We start from the raw sequence: 18,377 nt of genomic DNA, 5'->3' as shown, positions 1-18,377 counted from the left end.
TTGGCCGGGTGATCCGCTCTAGGAAGAGATCTGGTGGTTCCAAACTTCTTTCATTTATGGATGATGGAGGCCACTGTGCCCACTGGGATCTTCAATGCTGCACAAATTGTTTCTGTATGCTTACCCAGATCTGTGCCTTGATACAATCCTGTCTCTGAGGTCTACAGACAATTTTTTGGACTTCATGGCTTGGTTTGTGCTCTGACATGCATATCTAACTGTGGGACCTTCTATAGACAGGTGTGTGCCTTTCCAAATCATATCCAATCAACTGAATTTTCCACAGGTGGACTCCAATCAAGTTGTAGAAACATCTCAAGGATGCTCAGTGGAAACAGTATGCACTTGAGCTCAATTTTGAGTGCCATGGCAAAGGCTGTGAATAGTGATTTTTTATTGTTTTATTTTTAATAAATTTGCAAAGATTTCAAACCAACTTCAATTTCACATTTCAAGTCATAATGGAGTATTGTTTGTATAATTTTGAGGAAAATAATGAATTTAATCAATTTTGGAATAAGGCTGTAACATAGCATAAAATGTGGGCAAAGAGAAGCACTGTGAATACTTTCCAGATGCACTATGACAGACTTCCTCCAAGTCTGAAACTGAACTCTGAAACCCAAAGCAGAACATTGTTGAGGATGTTGTCAACTTACCTAAGCAGAAAGTGGTTTAAGTAATTTCCAAATGGATACCATTTACTGTAAGTGCCCACTCACAAAAAAAAAAAAATAAATAAATAAAATTAAAAAAAAAAAAAACACTTCTGCATGAACTGCTGCATTGTTCTGCTATAAGCAAATGACTTGTTTAATGAAAATTATTTAATAATTAAATTATTATAAAATAAATGTATGTTTACTATTTACTAAAATTATCACTTATTTTCTGTTTATGCTCATTTTACTCTCTTATGGGAGACATCTGCATGTTGTATTTTATCATTTGATATGTGTTTAGATTTTTTGCTTTATTTGCAAACACCAATCATTTATAACATAGAGTTGGACAAATTCACTTCTTTTGATTTAGATTCTTTAGATACAGTCATATAACTTAAACAACATTAAAGGAAGTACAATGATGTGGTGAGAAAAACATGTGACACTAATCTTAGGCACTTTGTCTAGATTCCAGTTCTTCATTTTGTAAACTAAACGGCATGAAGAGAAGAACAGTTTAATCGGTGCAACACACCTTCACTTTCACAGATTACAGAGCATAACTTTACAAAGGAGCAAGAATAATGGGAGGTAAGAAATGATGGCATAACCTGTATAATCAGTTTTTACAATCTTAATGGTTTATTTCAGTGAAATCTGCAAGTGCAATGACTATTTTGCACTGTAATTTACAATTAATGAAAAGTTGTGGACAAACAGAGGCTAATTTTAAAAGCAAGTGCTTCATGGGCATCTATTATATGAGGAACAGCTATGAAGCATACATAAAACTCAATATTAAAATGTACTGAAAGCATGCATAAGAAATTGTTTCTTAAAAAAAAAAAAAAGTCATCCTTAGTAACAAGAGTGTCTTCTTCAAATAGCTAATGATTCTAAACCTGATAGAAGAATTGTCCTTTTTGGGAAAACCGGAGATGGCAAAAGCAGCACTGGGAACACAATCCTTAGACTGCAATTTTTCCAGACTAAATCTTCACCAACATCTGTGACTGGAGACTGTGTAAGCGGGTATGGGATTGTTAATGGAAGAAAAATCACCATTATTGACACACCAGGAATATTTGACACAGTTGTTGATGATGAGGCCATCAGATCTGAAATCACTAAATCAATTACTGAAATTGTTCCAAGTCCTGACATGTTTATAATGACTCTAAAGGTCGGCAGGTACACAGAACAAGAAATAAAGGTAGTAGATAAGATGCTTTCATATATAAAACAGTGTGAAGAGAATATCCTCAAACATATAGCAATTTTATTCACTCATGGTGAAGATCTTGAGGGTCAAACTATTGAAGAATTTGTGAAGAAGAGTCCAAAACTGCAGGAGCTTGTTGATAAATGTGGAGGTCACTGTTATGTCATCGACAATAAACACTGGAAAAGGCGTTGGTGGGGATACAGAAGTAACAGAGTTCAGGTGAATAAACTGCTGGATACTATAGACCAGATTGAACAAGAGAACGGTGGCTACAGCAATGAGCTGCTCCAGATAGTGGAGGAAGAGATTCAAGAAGAGATGATAAAAATAGAAAATGAAAATTTGTCTCTGGAAGAAAGACACGAGAGAGCAAAGAAGACTGTTTATAAAAAACTTCTCTTTAAGCTTGCAGGAGTGTCCATTGGGACACTGATTGGGGCTTTTCTGGGCATCAGTGTCGCTGTGGCAGCTGTTGTAATTTTACTGAAAGACAAAAATATTATAACAGTGGCAAAAGATGCATACTGGTTCATGTATCGCTGCAGGTGTTGTTTTTGGATCTGCAGCTCTTGTAGGAGCTGTTGGAGGAGGAATCACTGGATGGAATGAAGCAGAAGAAGCTGATTCAGTGCTTGATGCAATGACGAAGACAGCAAAGACCAAACTTTGAGGCTGCAAAATCATTTGTTAAAATGGCAGACAACCTCTAGTGTTTAATGCTACAAAAATATTTTTTATAGAATAACATTTCACTTTCTTTAAAATTATCTTAAATATGTGCATTCGTGTGGGGGAATGTTATTCACAGGAGTCTCTCTCATTTAACAACACATTTTGTCTTCTCCAAGATACCTTGAATGTAAATGTATTTGCATTATTACTCAAATCAGCAGTGTATGTGGTTCAATGAGCAGAGTGAATATCAAGGCAAATAGACCCAGAGGGAAGGAAGTGAAACCAGGCAGTAGATAGCTAATGTGAAACTTTTTTTATTTACAAATTTTATTTTAATTTTTTTTATAACAATTTTATTTTATTTTGTTTTATTGCATTGCAAAATTGCACTGTTCTGTGGGTTGTATATATTCACTTTTTTATTTTACTTTTGTGTATTTTTGTAAGTTACAACTGTCATTTGTCAATCTGATAACATTCAAATAAATAAATAAAAGAAAATTCTTTCATTCATTGTGAGAAGAAACAAGCAAGTTGGGATTTGATGAAAGATTTGATTAACTATTGTACAGTGAGTTTTGTATATCATGTACAGATAATCTACACAAGAAATTTATCACATACCTTTTTTTGAATGGTGTAATGTTCAGTGTAGTATTCAGCATTCTTTATAATAATAATAATAATAATAATAATAATAATAATAATAAAAATAATAATAATAATAATGATAAAAAGCCGTGGCAAAACCAATCAACTACACACAGGACGATTATACTTTCAAGACATTAAACAGTTTTATGTTCTCATTTTGAAATGTATTCTGCTTCATCAATTTATTTTATTCTCTAGTGGACATTGAGCCATATTGCAAATACATAGGGAACACAAACTGAACCAACAAAGGCATTTTTCAAAAGACAGAATAAGTTTTTCAGGGAAAATAGACTTAATTTCTTCAGTGGGTTTTATCTGTGTCAGTTCGTAACAAATTCATCCAGGTGTAAAAACATTCAAAAATTAAATTTTTATTAAAATCACTAGACCATAAAATAATCAACAAGATGATTCGGTGTCTATCCAAACACCTTCATCAGTTGTAAAAACGGAAGTAAATATTTCCACAAAAGTCACATGATCAACAGAGCGTTAGAGGTTATGTGACTGCTAGGTTAAATGTGTATTATATGTCTAATAATAGGATTTTGTTGACAAAATCAAAGAACTCACATTGGAATCAGATGAGACTATGGTGTCGTATGACATTACATCATTGTTTACATGTGTGCCAGCAGCCCAGGCAGTTTGAAATCGTAAAGGAAAGATTGAGTCCGAAAGAGATAAGTTCACTGCTGGAATTGTGTTTGAACACCACATATTTTAAGTACAAAAATGAGTTTTATCAACAGAAGCATGAATTTGCAATGGGTTCTCCAGTGTCACCTATCAGTGGCTGATTTGTACATGGAGGAGGTCAAAAGAAAAACTTTGGCAAAGTATAGTGGGGATGTCCCAACCCACTGGTTCAGATATGTGGACGATGGATGAAGATAAATTGCAAATACGCAGGTGAGTTTTTTTTTTTTTTTTGAGGTGGACTCACTAATGCTGGACAAAGGTCTTGAAGTAGTCTACTTGAATAATAATATGCCTGTCATTGAACCATTAAATGGATAACTGGCTGAAATTTGGTTTGTCATCAACCAGCTGAAACATTTAGACACTGAAGAGAGACTCTAAACTTGTGATCAGCGTAAACATATCTCTAACCAGATTACTCAGCTGTCTGATCAATTTTAAAACTACATTGAGGTCACATCTTAAAAGTATATTGATGCCACATGGATCCACAGAGGATGTTTTTGAGGAAGCAACTTGAAATGTTAAGTTGTACTAAGTAACAACTTAGATATTTGTGTTTGCTAAACTTAACAGATGGGTAAGCAACCCAGCTGTCTTCAATTTTTAAGTTGATTCAACTCAAATATGAACTTAAAATGTTAAGGCAGCCAGGTTACAAATTATTTTAAGTTGACTCCACAAATTGTTTTTTACAATGTATAAAGTACTCAAAAATTATACTTGTTACATGTTCTCTGTGCCTTGTCTGGTCTTTCATGTTGAAGTATTTCCTGTGCCCTGTTTGTAGTCAGTTTTGTAGTCTGTTTGTATATTGGTTCTTCATGTTTAGGTTCCCCAGGTGTCACGTTTGAAGAACCACGAGAGAGAGAGAGAGAGAGAGAATTCACAGAAGTGGCGTGTTTTAATGAAACAACTCAGGCAATCGCATACAACAGAGGTAAATATCAACTCAGGTAAGAATGCCACTTAGGGACTGAGAAGAAGGCAGAACATAAACAACGCTTAGCTGATAATAGTCCTTTTAGAAGCGTGAAGCACTCCGTGTGCTGAGAGGCTGGAGACGGGCAGATGAAGGCAGGCTGGCAGACAGACGAGTGCAGCAAACAGTGGAAGAAGATCTGAGGACTCGTGGTGTGCAACCTTGAGGTCTGATCACCGAAGGTTTGTTTGAGGGGAGTATAAGTAGGGACTGCAGATGAGGTTCAGCTGGTGATGGGTGATTGGGTGCACAGGTGTTCAGTATTCTGGTGATGGTGATCGTGTAGCGGTGAACTGCGTGGTGGAGCCGGGTGTAGATGTGACACCAGGTGTTTTCTATTTACCACACCCCCTTGTTATTGTCACACGCCAGCTGTTGTGAATGCACTCAGGACAGTTGGGCATTGCGGTGGATCAGAGGAATAAAGCAAATTTTGTTTAATCTTTGCAAAGCTGTATAAAAGACAATGCAATATAAACCTAGTGTGACTCAAATGGTGAGCTGGTGCATTCTGGTTCTTTCTAAATCAAGTCGGCTTGTTCAGGTTAACAGGAGAAGGAAAGTCATGCATCATGGCAATGTTTGCTGCATATCAGGCCATGGGAAAAACCCCTGACATCGTCTCCAGTTCTCCTGTACTTGCTGAAAGAGATGCTAAAATTTTTTTCTGCATTTTATAAAGAACTGGATATAACTGTTGACATCAACACCAATAAATCAAAAGATGGTGCCAGTCACTTTTCTGACCCTGTTAAACTAGTGATGTGTGTAAACACATCTTTAAACAGTTTACTCAGTGAAAAGGCGAAAGATGCCAGAAATATTCTGGTGAGGATCAGACTCTCAAGGTTTCTTGAAAAAGACATTCCAAAAATCATAAAAAGGGAAGAGCTTTTCTCTGTTTACCTTAATGTTTTGGATGGTGTTTATGAAGATGATGTTTTCTCTGACCAGCGTGATGTGATTGTGTCCTCTCTTCATTAGTGTTGGGGTCTGTGGCTCCTGATGCACTCCAGTGAGGAAAAACCCATTGAAATGTTGATGGAACAGCTGAAAATGGACTTATCAAGTGCAAAGCAGAAACTTTTGAGTAGACAGTCTCCATCCTCCATGGTCTACTACTCCCTTCCATGAAAATGGACACCTTACTGAAAGCATTGGGATGTACACCAAAGCTTTGGAGGACAGTGCATCTGGGGAGATTATTCTTCTCTATAATCGTGCACTGGCCACTATTCCTAAGAAACACACTGGTTATATTACACAAGCACTCACTGACCTGAGAAGGTCTGACATGGCAATAAATTTATACAAGTCACATCTGGCAAAGATTTTAACATACGTGAAAATATCAAGCCAAGAGGCAAATGTGGACGGCAATAATTTGCTCACCAAACAGTTTTGAGTGAAGTGTATGATTGTACATTTACTCAAGATGAACATTCAAGACTCTGTAATAAAGTTAATGATAGCTGAAAGCAGAGGAGGAGATGTGAGACTGTCGGAAAAGCGTACGGTTTTTCTGGCAGAAGGCTTGATGAAGTGTGCTTTAAGTACAAGAAATATAACCCTGGTCTTCTTTGTAATTGTTCTGATAGATGACTTTATAACAAAAGCTGAAATCAGACGAGAAGATATAAATCTGTGTGAAAAATGTGCACAATTTTGGGCAGAAAACATTAAGAGGGCTAAAAACAGAGGAGATGTGAACCCAGCTAAAAGACTTTCTGATAGAAGGACTTCTTCCAGGTAATTTATTTAAAATATTATTTGTTTCTCTCTCTCTCTCTCTCTCTCTCTCTCTCTCTCTCTCTCTCTCTCTCTCTCTCTCTCGCTCTTTCTATTATGAAATGTTTTCTTGGGAATCTTGTTTTAATTTTCACTTGTAAGCAGTTTGAAGACGTTTTGTTCATCATGCTGACCAACGGCCACTGCAAGTTTTCTGCAAGGTTCCTTAAATCTTTCTCTAGATTGCAATTTTTTTTATAATGATAACCATAGCTAATTTCTAAATAAACAAATTGGTCTTGGCTTTATATGTTTATTAGCTTGTCAAATTTTTATTGTGTTAACTTTTTAAAGCACTTACTTGAAAAATGCTTAAAGCTACATGCTAATGTTTTAATACTAAACTTAACAAACAGTAAGTGTACATTACACATGGTGCTGATTGGATGACCACCAGTGAGTGACCAGTCTTTCCATCTCTATTGTTTTTATAAAAACATGCAATGTGATAAGAGAAGAAAATAACCAGTTGATGAAGGAACACACCACCACACCTGAAACACAAAGAAACCTGTATGCACAAGGCAACTACTGTGCCAAAAGCAGTATTTATTTTTTGGTAGTTCCCATTCACTTTGATCAGCTTGTGTCAGTCATAAAAAATGCCAAAAAGCTTTAAAAAGAGTGTGCATCACTTTTATAAGTTCCCCTTAAAGCATTTCAATGAATACATTTAATAAGTCATAAGTAAAACTTATACATGTGTTTAATTTGAAATGTTCAAATACTATAGCAATTATTAATATTCTACAGCCAGACTTTGTGCTTTTATTTTTTTATTTTATTTATTTATATTTTTTGCATCCTTTCACTAATGATTTGTCACTAACATAGGAGGTTTAACCAAAATGAACACAATAATGACTAAACCCATTTGACAGTCCAAAATGTTCTGTAATGTAAATCTATCATCCAGTACTTAAAGTGTAATGATGCAAATATTATATTATTAGAATACATAAATTAACAGATTAAAATTTAATCAAGCTTGCCTTATTTTAAATAAAAACTAAAAACAGAGAAGAAAATAACTTGTGATCTTCAGAACCGCAGAAAGTCACCTACACTGATTTTGCATTAGTCTTCTTCATTTTCATTGCTTCATCCATTTTGCATTTTTTCATTGCACACTAAAGAAAAGTTTTCCCAGACCAGCTTTCAGATAACTCAGAGCGTCTTTATTGGCTTCATCAGCTACAGCTTTTCTCTTCATTTCCTCCAGCTCACGGACCCATTCTTCATTTCCAGCCTCCCTCACTCTGGGGATGAAGAAGTCGAGATGCTGAAGAGTGAAGGCAGAGTCTGGTTTTAATGCGATCTGAGACAGATGCTTGATGGTCTGGTAAGCAAGGGTCAGAAAAATTGACTTTTTGTTCTCAATCTCCTTCAGGTCTTTTTCAAGATGATCCATTATAACCGAAAACCTCTTGGACTCTTTTTGAGCCTTTTCATATTCTTTTTTTAAATCATCAAACTCCATTCTCATACTTGAGTTTGTGATGGCATATTTTTTGTTTTCTTTGACGTGTTTGCTGTAGTGGCAATTCCCTGTGCACACAGTGCAGTAGCCATTTTTCATGACTTCACATTTGCTGGGACCGGAAGCCCACCAGCAGTCAAACTCATGGCAGTTTTCCTCACAGACAGTGCAGGTTGTCGCCTTCCTGTGCTTCCATGACTTACTCTCGATAGGCACCTTCTGTTTGACTGTCTTTTTGACTTCAATGGCAAAGTTTTTACTTTGCTCAATCTTTTCCTTGTTTATTCTTATTGCCTCCAGAATCTGAAGTTTTTCAGACTTTTTTTGACTCTATTTCCTGAACTCGCAGCTGTAAGTTGCAGATAGACGCTTCTAATCTAATGCACTCAATCAGGACATTTGATGTCAACTCCAAACTTCTTCTGTTCTTCTCGTCCAGAGACTGAAAGAAATGCTTCATATCATCCATGCTGTCATCCCAGGCGTCTCTCTGAGCGCGAATATAACGTTCTTTAGTGTGACGGCCTTCACCCTGGTGATTGTTGAATAAGAAATAAACAGGTTGGCCACTTGTGTCTCGTCTGCAGGGGATTTCAGCCTTATTGATCCCACCAAGTACATTTTTGGGTGGCAGACCATCAGAGTGTGTGATTAAAAACACAATGTTGTTGACAATGTCTTTTCCAAACAAAGACAGAACTGAACTGATAATGTAATGCTGTCTGTCTGAGAGACAGATGCTTTGATGACAAAACACACAGCGTCAACTTCATGAACTCCATCTTTGCTCTGAAATAGAGTGGCTAAATTCTCAGCAACTTCCAGATCTTTTTCCAGTCCTCTAGTGTCTCCGTAGCCTGGAGTATCAATGATGGTGAGAGACATAGGACTCTTTACAGGAAAGACCTCATACATGGTGATTTCAGAGGTTTGTGATTCTGATTGATCTCTGGCTGCTTCTTCTGTGATTTCATACCATATTTCATCTTCAAACTTCACTCCCAGTAAGTAGTTGACCATGGTGTTGATGAGAGTCGTCTTACCGGTGCCGGTCTCTCCCACCAGCACAACAATTTTGTTTTGTTTACTGGTATCTTTTATCCCATAAGTCCATTTTCTGATTTTGTCATTTTCATCAATAATTTTCCTCTCTGTAAGTAGACGATACCGTTTTGGAGGACCTCGATGAATCAGAGTTGATTTGCGTGGTGAAAGACTTGGCTGTCTGTAAAATATGGAGGAAAATGTTTCTCAAGAATATTTGTGTGTATACAGGTGCATCTCATTACATTATAATGTTGTGGAAAAGTTCATTTATTTCAGTAATTCAACTCAAATTGTGAAACTTGTGTATTAAATAAATTCAGTGCACACAGACTGAAGTAGTTTAAGTCTATGGTTCTTTTAATTGTGATTATTTTGGCTCACATTTAACAAAAACCCAACTACTCTTAACAAATTAGAATATGGTGACATGCAAATCAGCTAATCAACTCAAAACACCTGCAAAGGTTTCCTGAGCCTTCAAAATGATCTCTCAGTTTGGTTCACTAGGCTACACAATCATGGGGAAGACTGCTGACCTGACAGTTGTCCAGAAGACAATCATTGACACCCTTCACAAGGAGGGTAAGCCACAAACATTCATTGCCAAAGAAGCTGGCTGCTCACAGAGTGCTGTATCCAAGCATGTTAACAGAAAGTTGAGTGGAAGGAAAAAGTGTGGAAGTTACTGTGCTTAAGTACATTTTTCAAGTATCTGTACTTTACTGGAGTAGTTTTATTTTGAGTAACTTTCACTTTTACTTCACTACATTCCAAAGCGTAAGATTGTACTTTTTACTTCACTACATTTCGTAAAATATATTGTTACTCCTTATAATATATCACATACTCTGAAACAAACAAACTGATTCTTTTCAATGAACCTGTTAAATTGATTCGGCAGTTGCACCAAACAATTCATTCACAAATTGGAATGATCTGATTGCAGCTGTTCTCGAGTCGACAACTCATTGATTCAAATGATCCGTTTAGAGCGAGTCTCCAGTCAACTGAATTCACAAGTAAGAACCGGGAGATCTTGTGCGCGCGACTGATGCTGCGAAAAGTAAGTTTACTAATGTTGAATTTTAGGATTAATTATTATAACTGAAAATTATACTTAGGTCAAAGCTGTCCGTTGTTTGTGAATTACATTTGCTGTAAAAGGTGATCTGTTTAAGTGCACTGAAATGCTTGAATTCAGACACACCAATAACAAAAAAATTTAAATAACAGATTAAATAAAATAACTCATTCACATTCATATTCCTCGCTGATGTAACGTTAGCAGTTTTATTAAAATGCTACGCATGTAGCCCTATGTGATTTCTGTTTTTATATTGTTTAGCAACAGTATAAATTTTTATATTGTTTGGATCAGCTAGAATAGACACATATCCCTGGTGAAAAAACAGCATATGCTGGTTAGGTAGGTTTTGATGCTGGTTTAAGCTGGTCCTTTGCTGGTTTATGCTGGTCCTTGACCAGCAAAAACCAGCTAAGGACCAGCTTAAACCAGCTAAGGACCAGCATAAACCAGCAAAGGACCAGCTTAAACCAGCATCAAAACCTACCTAACCAGCATCCCAGCATCAAAACATACCTACCAGCATATGCTGTTTATTTCACCAGGGATGAATGTTTATTCATAACCATACTGAAAATAAGTAAATATTGTTAGCTGATGCTAACTGTCTAGCTGCTTGCTGGTGCTAAGTTAAGATAATTTTTAGATATAAAGTCCACATATTTTTATTCAACCACCTAGATAGATTACATCCGAGGGAAAAAGAAAGGATGTCATTCTCAGAACATGGTAACTACAGTAAGTAAAGTAATACCCTCTGGGGGCATTTGGCCAGGGGTGTTTTTACACAGACAATATTTGAAAGGAAAAAAATCATTATGAAAATATAATTATATTTCCCTTAAAATGTTCTTGCTAACTTCAGGCCTTATTCTCATGTCATATATAACTGTGACGTTATGCAAAACAAGCTTTAAAACACTTTTTTCTTATTTGTGAAAATTTGATGGTCAAATCTGTTTTCTCTCAGGTACACTGCAGTGTAAGCTTCACATTGAAGTCAGGGGTGTCACAACTATGGGGCGTGTTTATATTGGGATGTGATGTCACTCAATAGAGCAACCCGACTCTCCTTTAATTCTTGGCACCATACACAATAAATAATACCGTCGTTTTTACCCCAAATGCGACTATCCCCTGCTAACAGCGGGAGCCACAACAGTCCGTACAATAAGTCAATATTCACCATTAACCTACCCGCAAACCCCACGGGGTTGTTTTGTTTGATTTTGTCTAATTTTCTTATTTAATAAAAATCCCATTGCAATTCTGCGTTTGAGTCCCCGCCTCATGTTTACCTCCAAACTTGACACTTGCTTTGAACTTGACTGACAGACACAGCCTGGCATTCTGACACAATCCGCTTTTTGTTGCACTTCTCAGTGCAAAAATAAAACACTACATTTTTATATCAGTAGTCCCGTATATAATTGTGACCACACTGACTGTTTAAAACAGCAGTTGAAAACCTTGCCTCGAGAGCCATATATATGTTTCAGTGTTTGCGGCTCTGTCACAAAGGATGCGCAAAAGCGCCATCCACAGGTCATTGGCGAATACACACCAATCCATTTGAGAAAAGTGAGTTCAGTGTTGTTTCATCATTGCTTACGATTGATTAGATGTCTGTAAATCTACGAATAGTTAAGCATTTTGTTCAAAAATGCAGTCAAGAGAGAAATTATGAGTCATGCATTCTCTCCCGTGATGTTAACGAACACTAAGCAGCATTGTAGAATGCATGTTGTTCATGTTGATTCTCCCATCACTTAATGGTGAAACTGATATTATACTCTTTAATTTGTGAATCCTCTTCACAGCATCTATGGCAGAAATAATTAAACCAAACAATAACGATTTTAAACCCTTTTCAGCAACAATCAAAGCTATTGTGCCAATTCAACAAAACACTACACATATTACATTTATTTAAATATTACATAATCCATTGATACCCCTTTGTTAAGTAAGCTATAATACACCAACCGGTCGTGTTTTTTCTTTTTTTTTTTTTCGATCTGGATCTGCGGTTTGTCTCATTTTACAAATTGAATTTTATTGCTTTAAAAGTGGATGTTCATTGACTAAAGCACTATAGAAAAAAAAACAACAAAAACCAAGAAGCACGAGGGGTCGCATTCATTTATATTTATATATATATAATTGATATAATTGAAATGTTTTAAATAGGCTATAATTTTGTAATTCATAATTATTGATTATATTGTTTTTAATTGTAAGCTAAAACTGCTTGTACTCTGATTTTGCTGTAAATGTTTCCCACACTTCTCTATACTTTGCACGGAATGTTTTTACATTTAAAAACGCAAGACTCAACGCAGTGCAGCGGAATGGAAAAGATCACAACTTCTGTAGAAAAGTTCAAAGTTTAACTGCCCGCGTCTCCTGTCTTTTTAAACCAAATAAATAAATAAATAAATAAATAAATAAATAAATAATTAAATAAAACGCATTCTGTGTGAATAGTCACTTAGGACTACGGATATACGCTCGCAGCACGGTTCTTTTTTGAAAACCAAATAAACTTTTCATTTTTCTAATTAACCCAAAAATATTTTATACAGAATGTTCTCTAATGGTTATTTTTTGGTTATTATTTCGCAACCATAATATAATCTTATGAATTAAAGAAATATATAAAACCAAATCGTGGCAAAACATTACATTCGAATTAATCTGTAAAACGGGTGATTTAAAAATGCGTCAACGAATGAAATATTTAAATATGTCCTTGTAGTGCATGTTTACAATAATAATAATAATAATAATAATAATAATAAAAAAACTTGTGAAACTTGTGAAGTGAAACATGCATAAATCTTCAACTGTTTTTTGTTTTTGTTTTTCCCTGTAGAAAGAACATGAATTACAACTTACCCGAAATTCATGGTGATCGCTGGACTAAATGTGTTTCTCACAGAAGAGACCTAGTACTGAAGTGACTGTCTGAATAAACAGATTTTGACAGAAATGCTGGTTTATTTAAGGAGCCTAACTGGTTGAAGTCCCTCCCATCCAAACGTGTCTTCAGTGTCACTCTGTTATAAAATCCTATGAGTGCATGTTGTCAGAAACGTGCACTTCTTATGCCATCTAGTCATTTATAGTCAATATATATTCCACTAAAATATTAATAAAATCTTGATAAAATATTAAAAAAATGTACAAATAGTATAAAGCACTCACATTCTGGTATTTTTTTTTAAATATTAACATTTAGAACATCTCATTTTTGTCAGTCTGTGTTATAATCGAAGGTGTGTTTTTGTTGAACTTCTGTTTTGAAATACTTTCTGTGTTACAGATCTTAGAACAACAATGATGAACAGTTCATCAATTCATATTCAGTAGGTGTAATGAAGGTGTTTTGTTTTTGAGAAAATCAAGAACTTCATTTTGACAAACAATTTCACATTGCGCTTTGTATTTAATCAGATGAAACCTCACATTGGACACTATATGCGTATTATATATGATAGCAATACAAAGAATTACAAATTTCTGTTGTAGATTAAACTGATGGATCAAATCAATTAGATATTTATATGTTGGTAGCTGTGCTTTACTTTGTGGATATAAAAACTATAACTGTGAGGTGCATGGCTTAATTGCTGTAAAAAAAAAAAAAAGGCAACAGCTATGTTGTGTAATGTAGCCTGCTGCTGTAATGTTTTATAAAAATATTTAAGTCAAAACCTAAAAAAAAAACAAAAATCAAATCAAAACAAAAAACAACAACAACAACAACAACAAAAATAAGAAACCTGTTGGATATTACAGGAACAAGATGAATGTGAACACAAATATTGACATTAAATACAGATCAAATAGATCAAATAAAATAGGTGATTTCTGAGAATGTACATTTTAAGAAGAATGTTAACGTCTACAGCTGCCAAACTGTCATCCAGTGCTTTCTTTATAATGTAATGAAGCCTCATATTTATACCATTATATGTTGTGTGTATTATACATACACTGTTGCATAAAACAACAACCATAAGTGAATTGACTCATCCACCTGCTGTACTTATAATTTCTAAGGGAGCAGACAGCAGGATAGTCAATGCAATCTAAATTTAACATCTTTAATTTGGCAACTGGCAGCTTTATTCTTAAACCTGTGGAAGTCTAGACAGTTTATGGTTTGCATCCATTTTACACACGAATATGGATTTCAGTACAACACAGTAGGCAAACGAATAAGTATGTCCACAGGAAATCTATACGTCATCATTGAACATGATTGAGAACAGCAACGCGGGTGTTTACAAACATGAGTATCACAAAATCTTAAATCTTAAAGGGGTCATTGGATGCCCATTTTCCACAAGTTGATATGATTCTTTAGGGTCTTAATGAAAAGTCTATAACATGCTTTGGTTAAAAATTATTAATGGTAGTGTAAAACAATACCCTTTTTACCTTGACAAAATCAGTTCTGCAAAAATCATTCTGTTCTGGTTGAGGTTGCTTTAAATGTTAATGAGCTCTGCTCGCCCCGCCCCTCTCTTCTCTCTGTGGAGTGACGAGCCTGTTTACTTTAGCCGTGTTTAGCCGCTAAATTTGCTAACTGGTACGTTATTAGGAAAGGCGATTGCAAAAAAATCATAAAAAAACTCCCCTTATACTCACTTTTGCTGTAAATAAAGCTGGATCACAAAAGATTTGCTCGAACATAGACGAATATATGTATCAGCGGCTCAGATGTCGAAGTAAATGACGACCACTATGTTCATTATTACATCCAGCAACACAACACCTCAAATGCTCAATCTGAGATATTATTGTCTAACTTACATCCCTGCTCTGGCATTGAAACAATGGAGGTCGGACTGTGACAGCTGATCTGAGGTAAAACACTCATGTCAATCAAGTATTGTGGGAGTGGCCTCTGTCGGTAAAACAGAAAATAATTTAAATAGGATAATTTTGTTACTTCTAATACAGAAATCAAAACAGTTTAAAATTATTGTTAAAAAAATTAAAATTATTGCTTTTGTATTATTTGTGCATCCTTGTGTGATCTGAAATGTCTGCAGACTGGTGTGAGCAGTGAGGATGGAGAGTCCACAGCAGCATCGTGGTCTGGTGCCATGGATGAGACCCTCCATCACTTCACCTGCCCTTGTTGCCTCATCTGAGCCTCATCAGTGAGCCCAGAGCTAGCGAGAGCATCTAGAAAAAGACCAAAAGACGCTGAGGTTGTGATTTTGTTCTGCCGGTTTCTGTTCATACAGTATCAGCCAATGGAGCCCGACTTTCAGAGGTTTCAAAAGCATCAACAAATAATGGCATGAAGCTTTTATCCAAAGTGACTTACAGATGCTCTTATTACAGGGTCCCCCAATACCCTGGAGAAAAGAGCCTTGTACAGGCCCAAAAGTGTGTCAGCCTGCCGGGAAAATGCCCGGTATGCCAGATTACCAGTCCAGCACTGGTTGTTTTGCCTCAGTCGATCTGTAAGCATTTCTGGGAGTTTTGCTGCTTTTAGAGTCATTTTTGTTATAAATTAAGAGACATTGAGATTTCTTCCTGCGTCTCATTTAAGTGCACTTGTTAGTGCGCAAAAATGCTTATATGAACTGAAAGTGAGTGTTTAATTTTTTTTCCACTTTCTCTAAGTATTTTAGCATTTTTGTCGAGACTGTCCATCACCTACGATCAGTTTTGCTTTTGGGACGCACCTATCTTTTGAGACAGTTAGTGCGTGCTGTGGCTGAGCTGTGCCATTTTGTTTGTGAGTTCCCCTGAGCCACGCTGAGTTTTTGCTCAAGTTTTTTTTATTATTACCCTGCCATCCTGACAACATCTCCTCACTGTCCTGACCCAGCCGTTCATTTCATCGTCGCAAGTTGTCTCAAGTCATCGCAAGTCATCTAATCAATTTTATTGTTGCAACAGATTGGTAAAAAGAACTTTGCACACACAAACATAAAGTCTTCACTGATACAGATTGAACTGAACTGTAAACTTGAACTAAGCAATTGAACTGGGTTGGTGTGAAAACTAAATCGTATGTTGATTCATAAGAGTTGTCCATTTGAACTGAATCAAGGGTTATTTCAGAGTTAATCTGAATGGAGTAAAGGGTTATTTCATAGTTTATTTGAAGTGAATCATTTGAATCCAACTAAAAGAGTCATTTATAAGGTTCAGAGTTTCGTTTGAGATATCCAGTGCTGTTTAAAAATCATTTTGTGTGCTCTGATAATTAATTGAATTCTGGGAAACTTGTGTATGAAGAGTTAAACAAAAGTGTTAAACAGTTTATCAAAAAGCTACAAAACAAAATTCATAGAATTACTTGTTTTATTTCATTCTTTCTTTTTACTAATTCTTTAATTCTTTTAAAGAAAAGTCCAGTTTCCTAAAAAAGGGAACAAGAATAAATGACTAGTTGTTAACGAATCATACAGTCTACAGTTATTTGTGCGAGTTTCCTTGGGGTATAGGGCATCTCACTTACACGATTAGGATTAGGAGGTTGGAAATGTGAATGATTTATTCTGCCTCACATGAACACACTTCAGGGAGCCACTGTACTGACACTTCCTTACCTGAAGCCTGCTTTTCCTATTCTTTATAGTTCACAATATAGTGTAAGCTAAAACATATAAACACATAATGTATAATGAGACTAAAAGCACAGAAGCTGGGACTAAGATCCTTTTACTTTTAGGTCTTCCAAGGTCACACTGTAATTTGGCAGGACCTTTAGTCTTGTTACATTCGTTTCAGTTTCATTTTCAATAAGTTTGTTACAGATTTAGCATTTAAAATAAATGTTTTGTAATGAATGACACTATCATTTATTTTCATTTTATAAATGTATTTATTTTTGTTCTGTTTTGAATGCCAACGTAAATGATCTGGAGTGAGGGGAAGTAAAATACACGTTCATAGTGTGTATAATGATTGTTAAGTTTCTTAACGTTCATTTCATTTATCAGTATTCTTCCTGAAAGTGATAGTACAATGATAATTGGTTTAAAATATAATTTTAATAATATGGTAAATTTAATTATATTATGCATGCTGTAGTATTAAAAAGTATATATACAAAGGGGACCATTTACACCAATAGAACAGTCATATTATGTTCATTACTCCCCCCCACGTTAAGCTTTAGTATTGAACACTGTTATAATTATGAGGGGGCCCTTGGAAAATCCTCTCCCCTGTAAGGGGTCCAAAAAGTTTGAAAACCCCTGGTTTGACATAGTTGTGAGAAATCTGACATGGGGAAAAAAAACAACAACAAAAAAACAAAAACAAACAAACAACAACAACAACAAAAAAAAAAAAACAGATATGCTGCTAAAGATTATTGGTGTATGTTTCGCAAGAAAATACTATTTTAGTCTTTCAACTTAAAAATGGTTTAATTTAGTGTGCTACTTGCTGTTTCTCTGTAATTAATTGTGAAATTTACAAACATTTTCAGAGTAAAAATTGTTTATTTCTATATGTATGTATCTTAAGTATATAAATCTAAAACACCTTCACACTAATGCATTTACAAACAGATGTTTTATATTATTTTGTTTATAATAGCTTGTTCAAACCTGCTCTTTCTTTTGCTATAGATCAGGAGTGGCGAACGTCAGTCCTGGCTGTGCAATTATTGTTAAAGTTTTAAAGGTATTACTTCTCTTACCAATACTGCTTATCGATACAGCAATGCAACTGTATTCTTGTTTTCTTCTTCTTCTTCTTTTTGAATAAAATTAACATTGGTTCATATTCTGAGATGTAAAATAAATAAGCTATAGCAGGGGTGGTGAACTCCGTTCCTGGAGAGCCGCAGCCCTGCAGAGTTCAGCTCCAACCCTAATAAAAACTCATCTGCCTGTAGCTTCTTAGTAACCCTTCAGACCTTGATTAGCTTGTTCAGGTGTGTTTGATTTGGGTTCAAGCAAAACTCTGCAGGGCTGCGGCTCTCCAGTGCACATTATACAGCGTGTAGAGTGGATGAAAAGCTTTTGGTCTGTAGTTTTCCTTTTCCTGTATACAGTATCAACAGTTCTGATGTAATGTTTTATAAAAAC

The 18,377-nt window shown here is 35.5% G+C and overlaps 1 protein-coding gene and 1 pseudogene across 1 annotated transcript; one reads left to right on the top strand and one right to left on the bottom strand.

The window, feature by feature from the left end:
• Positions 1-1,175: 1,175 nt before the first annotated feature.
• On the top strand, positions 1,176-2,940 carry LOC127168802 (GTPase IMAP family member 7-like). Its single transcript, XM_051115877.1, has 2 exons — positions 1,176-1,256; positions 1,553-2,940. The coding sequence occupies exons 1-2, from the start codon at positions 1,250-1,252 to the stop codon at positions 2,497-2,499; spliced, it is 954 nt and encodes a 317-aa protein (XP_050971834.1). The 5' UTR covers positions 1,176-1,249; the 3' UTR covers positions 2,500-2,940.
• A 4,390-nt stretch (positions 2,941-7,330) lies between these two features.
• LOC127168596 (uncharacterized) lies at positions 7,331-13,268 on the bottom strand (annotated as a pseudogene).
• Between the last annotated feature and the right edge of the window lie 5,109 nt (positions 13,269-18,377).

Source organism: Labeo rohita, chromosome 7 (assembly GCF_022985175.1).
Source record: "Labeo rohita strain BAU-BD-2019 chromosome 7, IGBB_LRoh.1.0, whole genome shotgun sequence".
Classification (NCBI taxonomy): Eukaryota; Metazoa; Chordata; class Actinopteri; order Cypriniformes; family Cyprinidae; genus Labeo; species Labeo rohita.
This window is presented reverse-complemented; position numbering and strand designations above follow the sequence as displayed.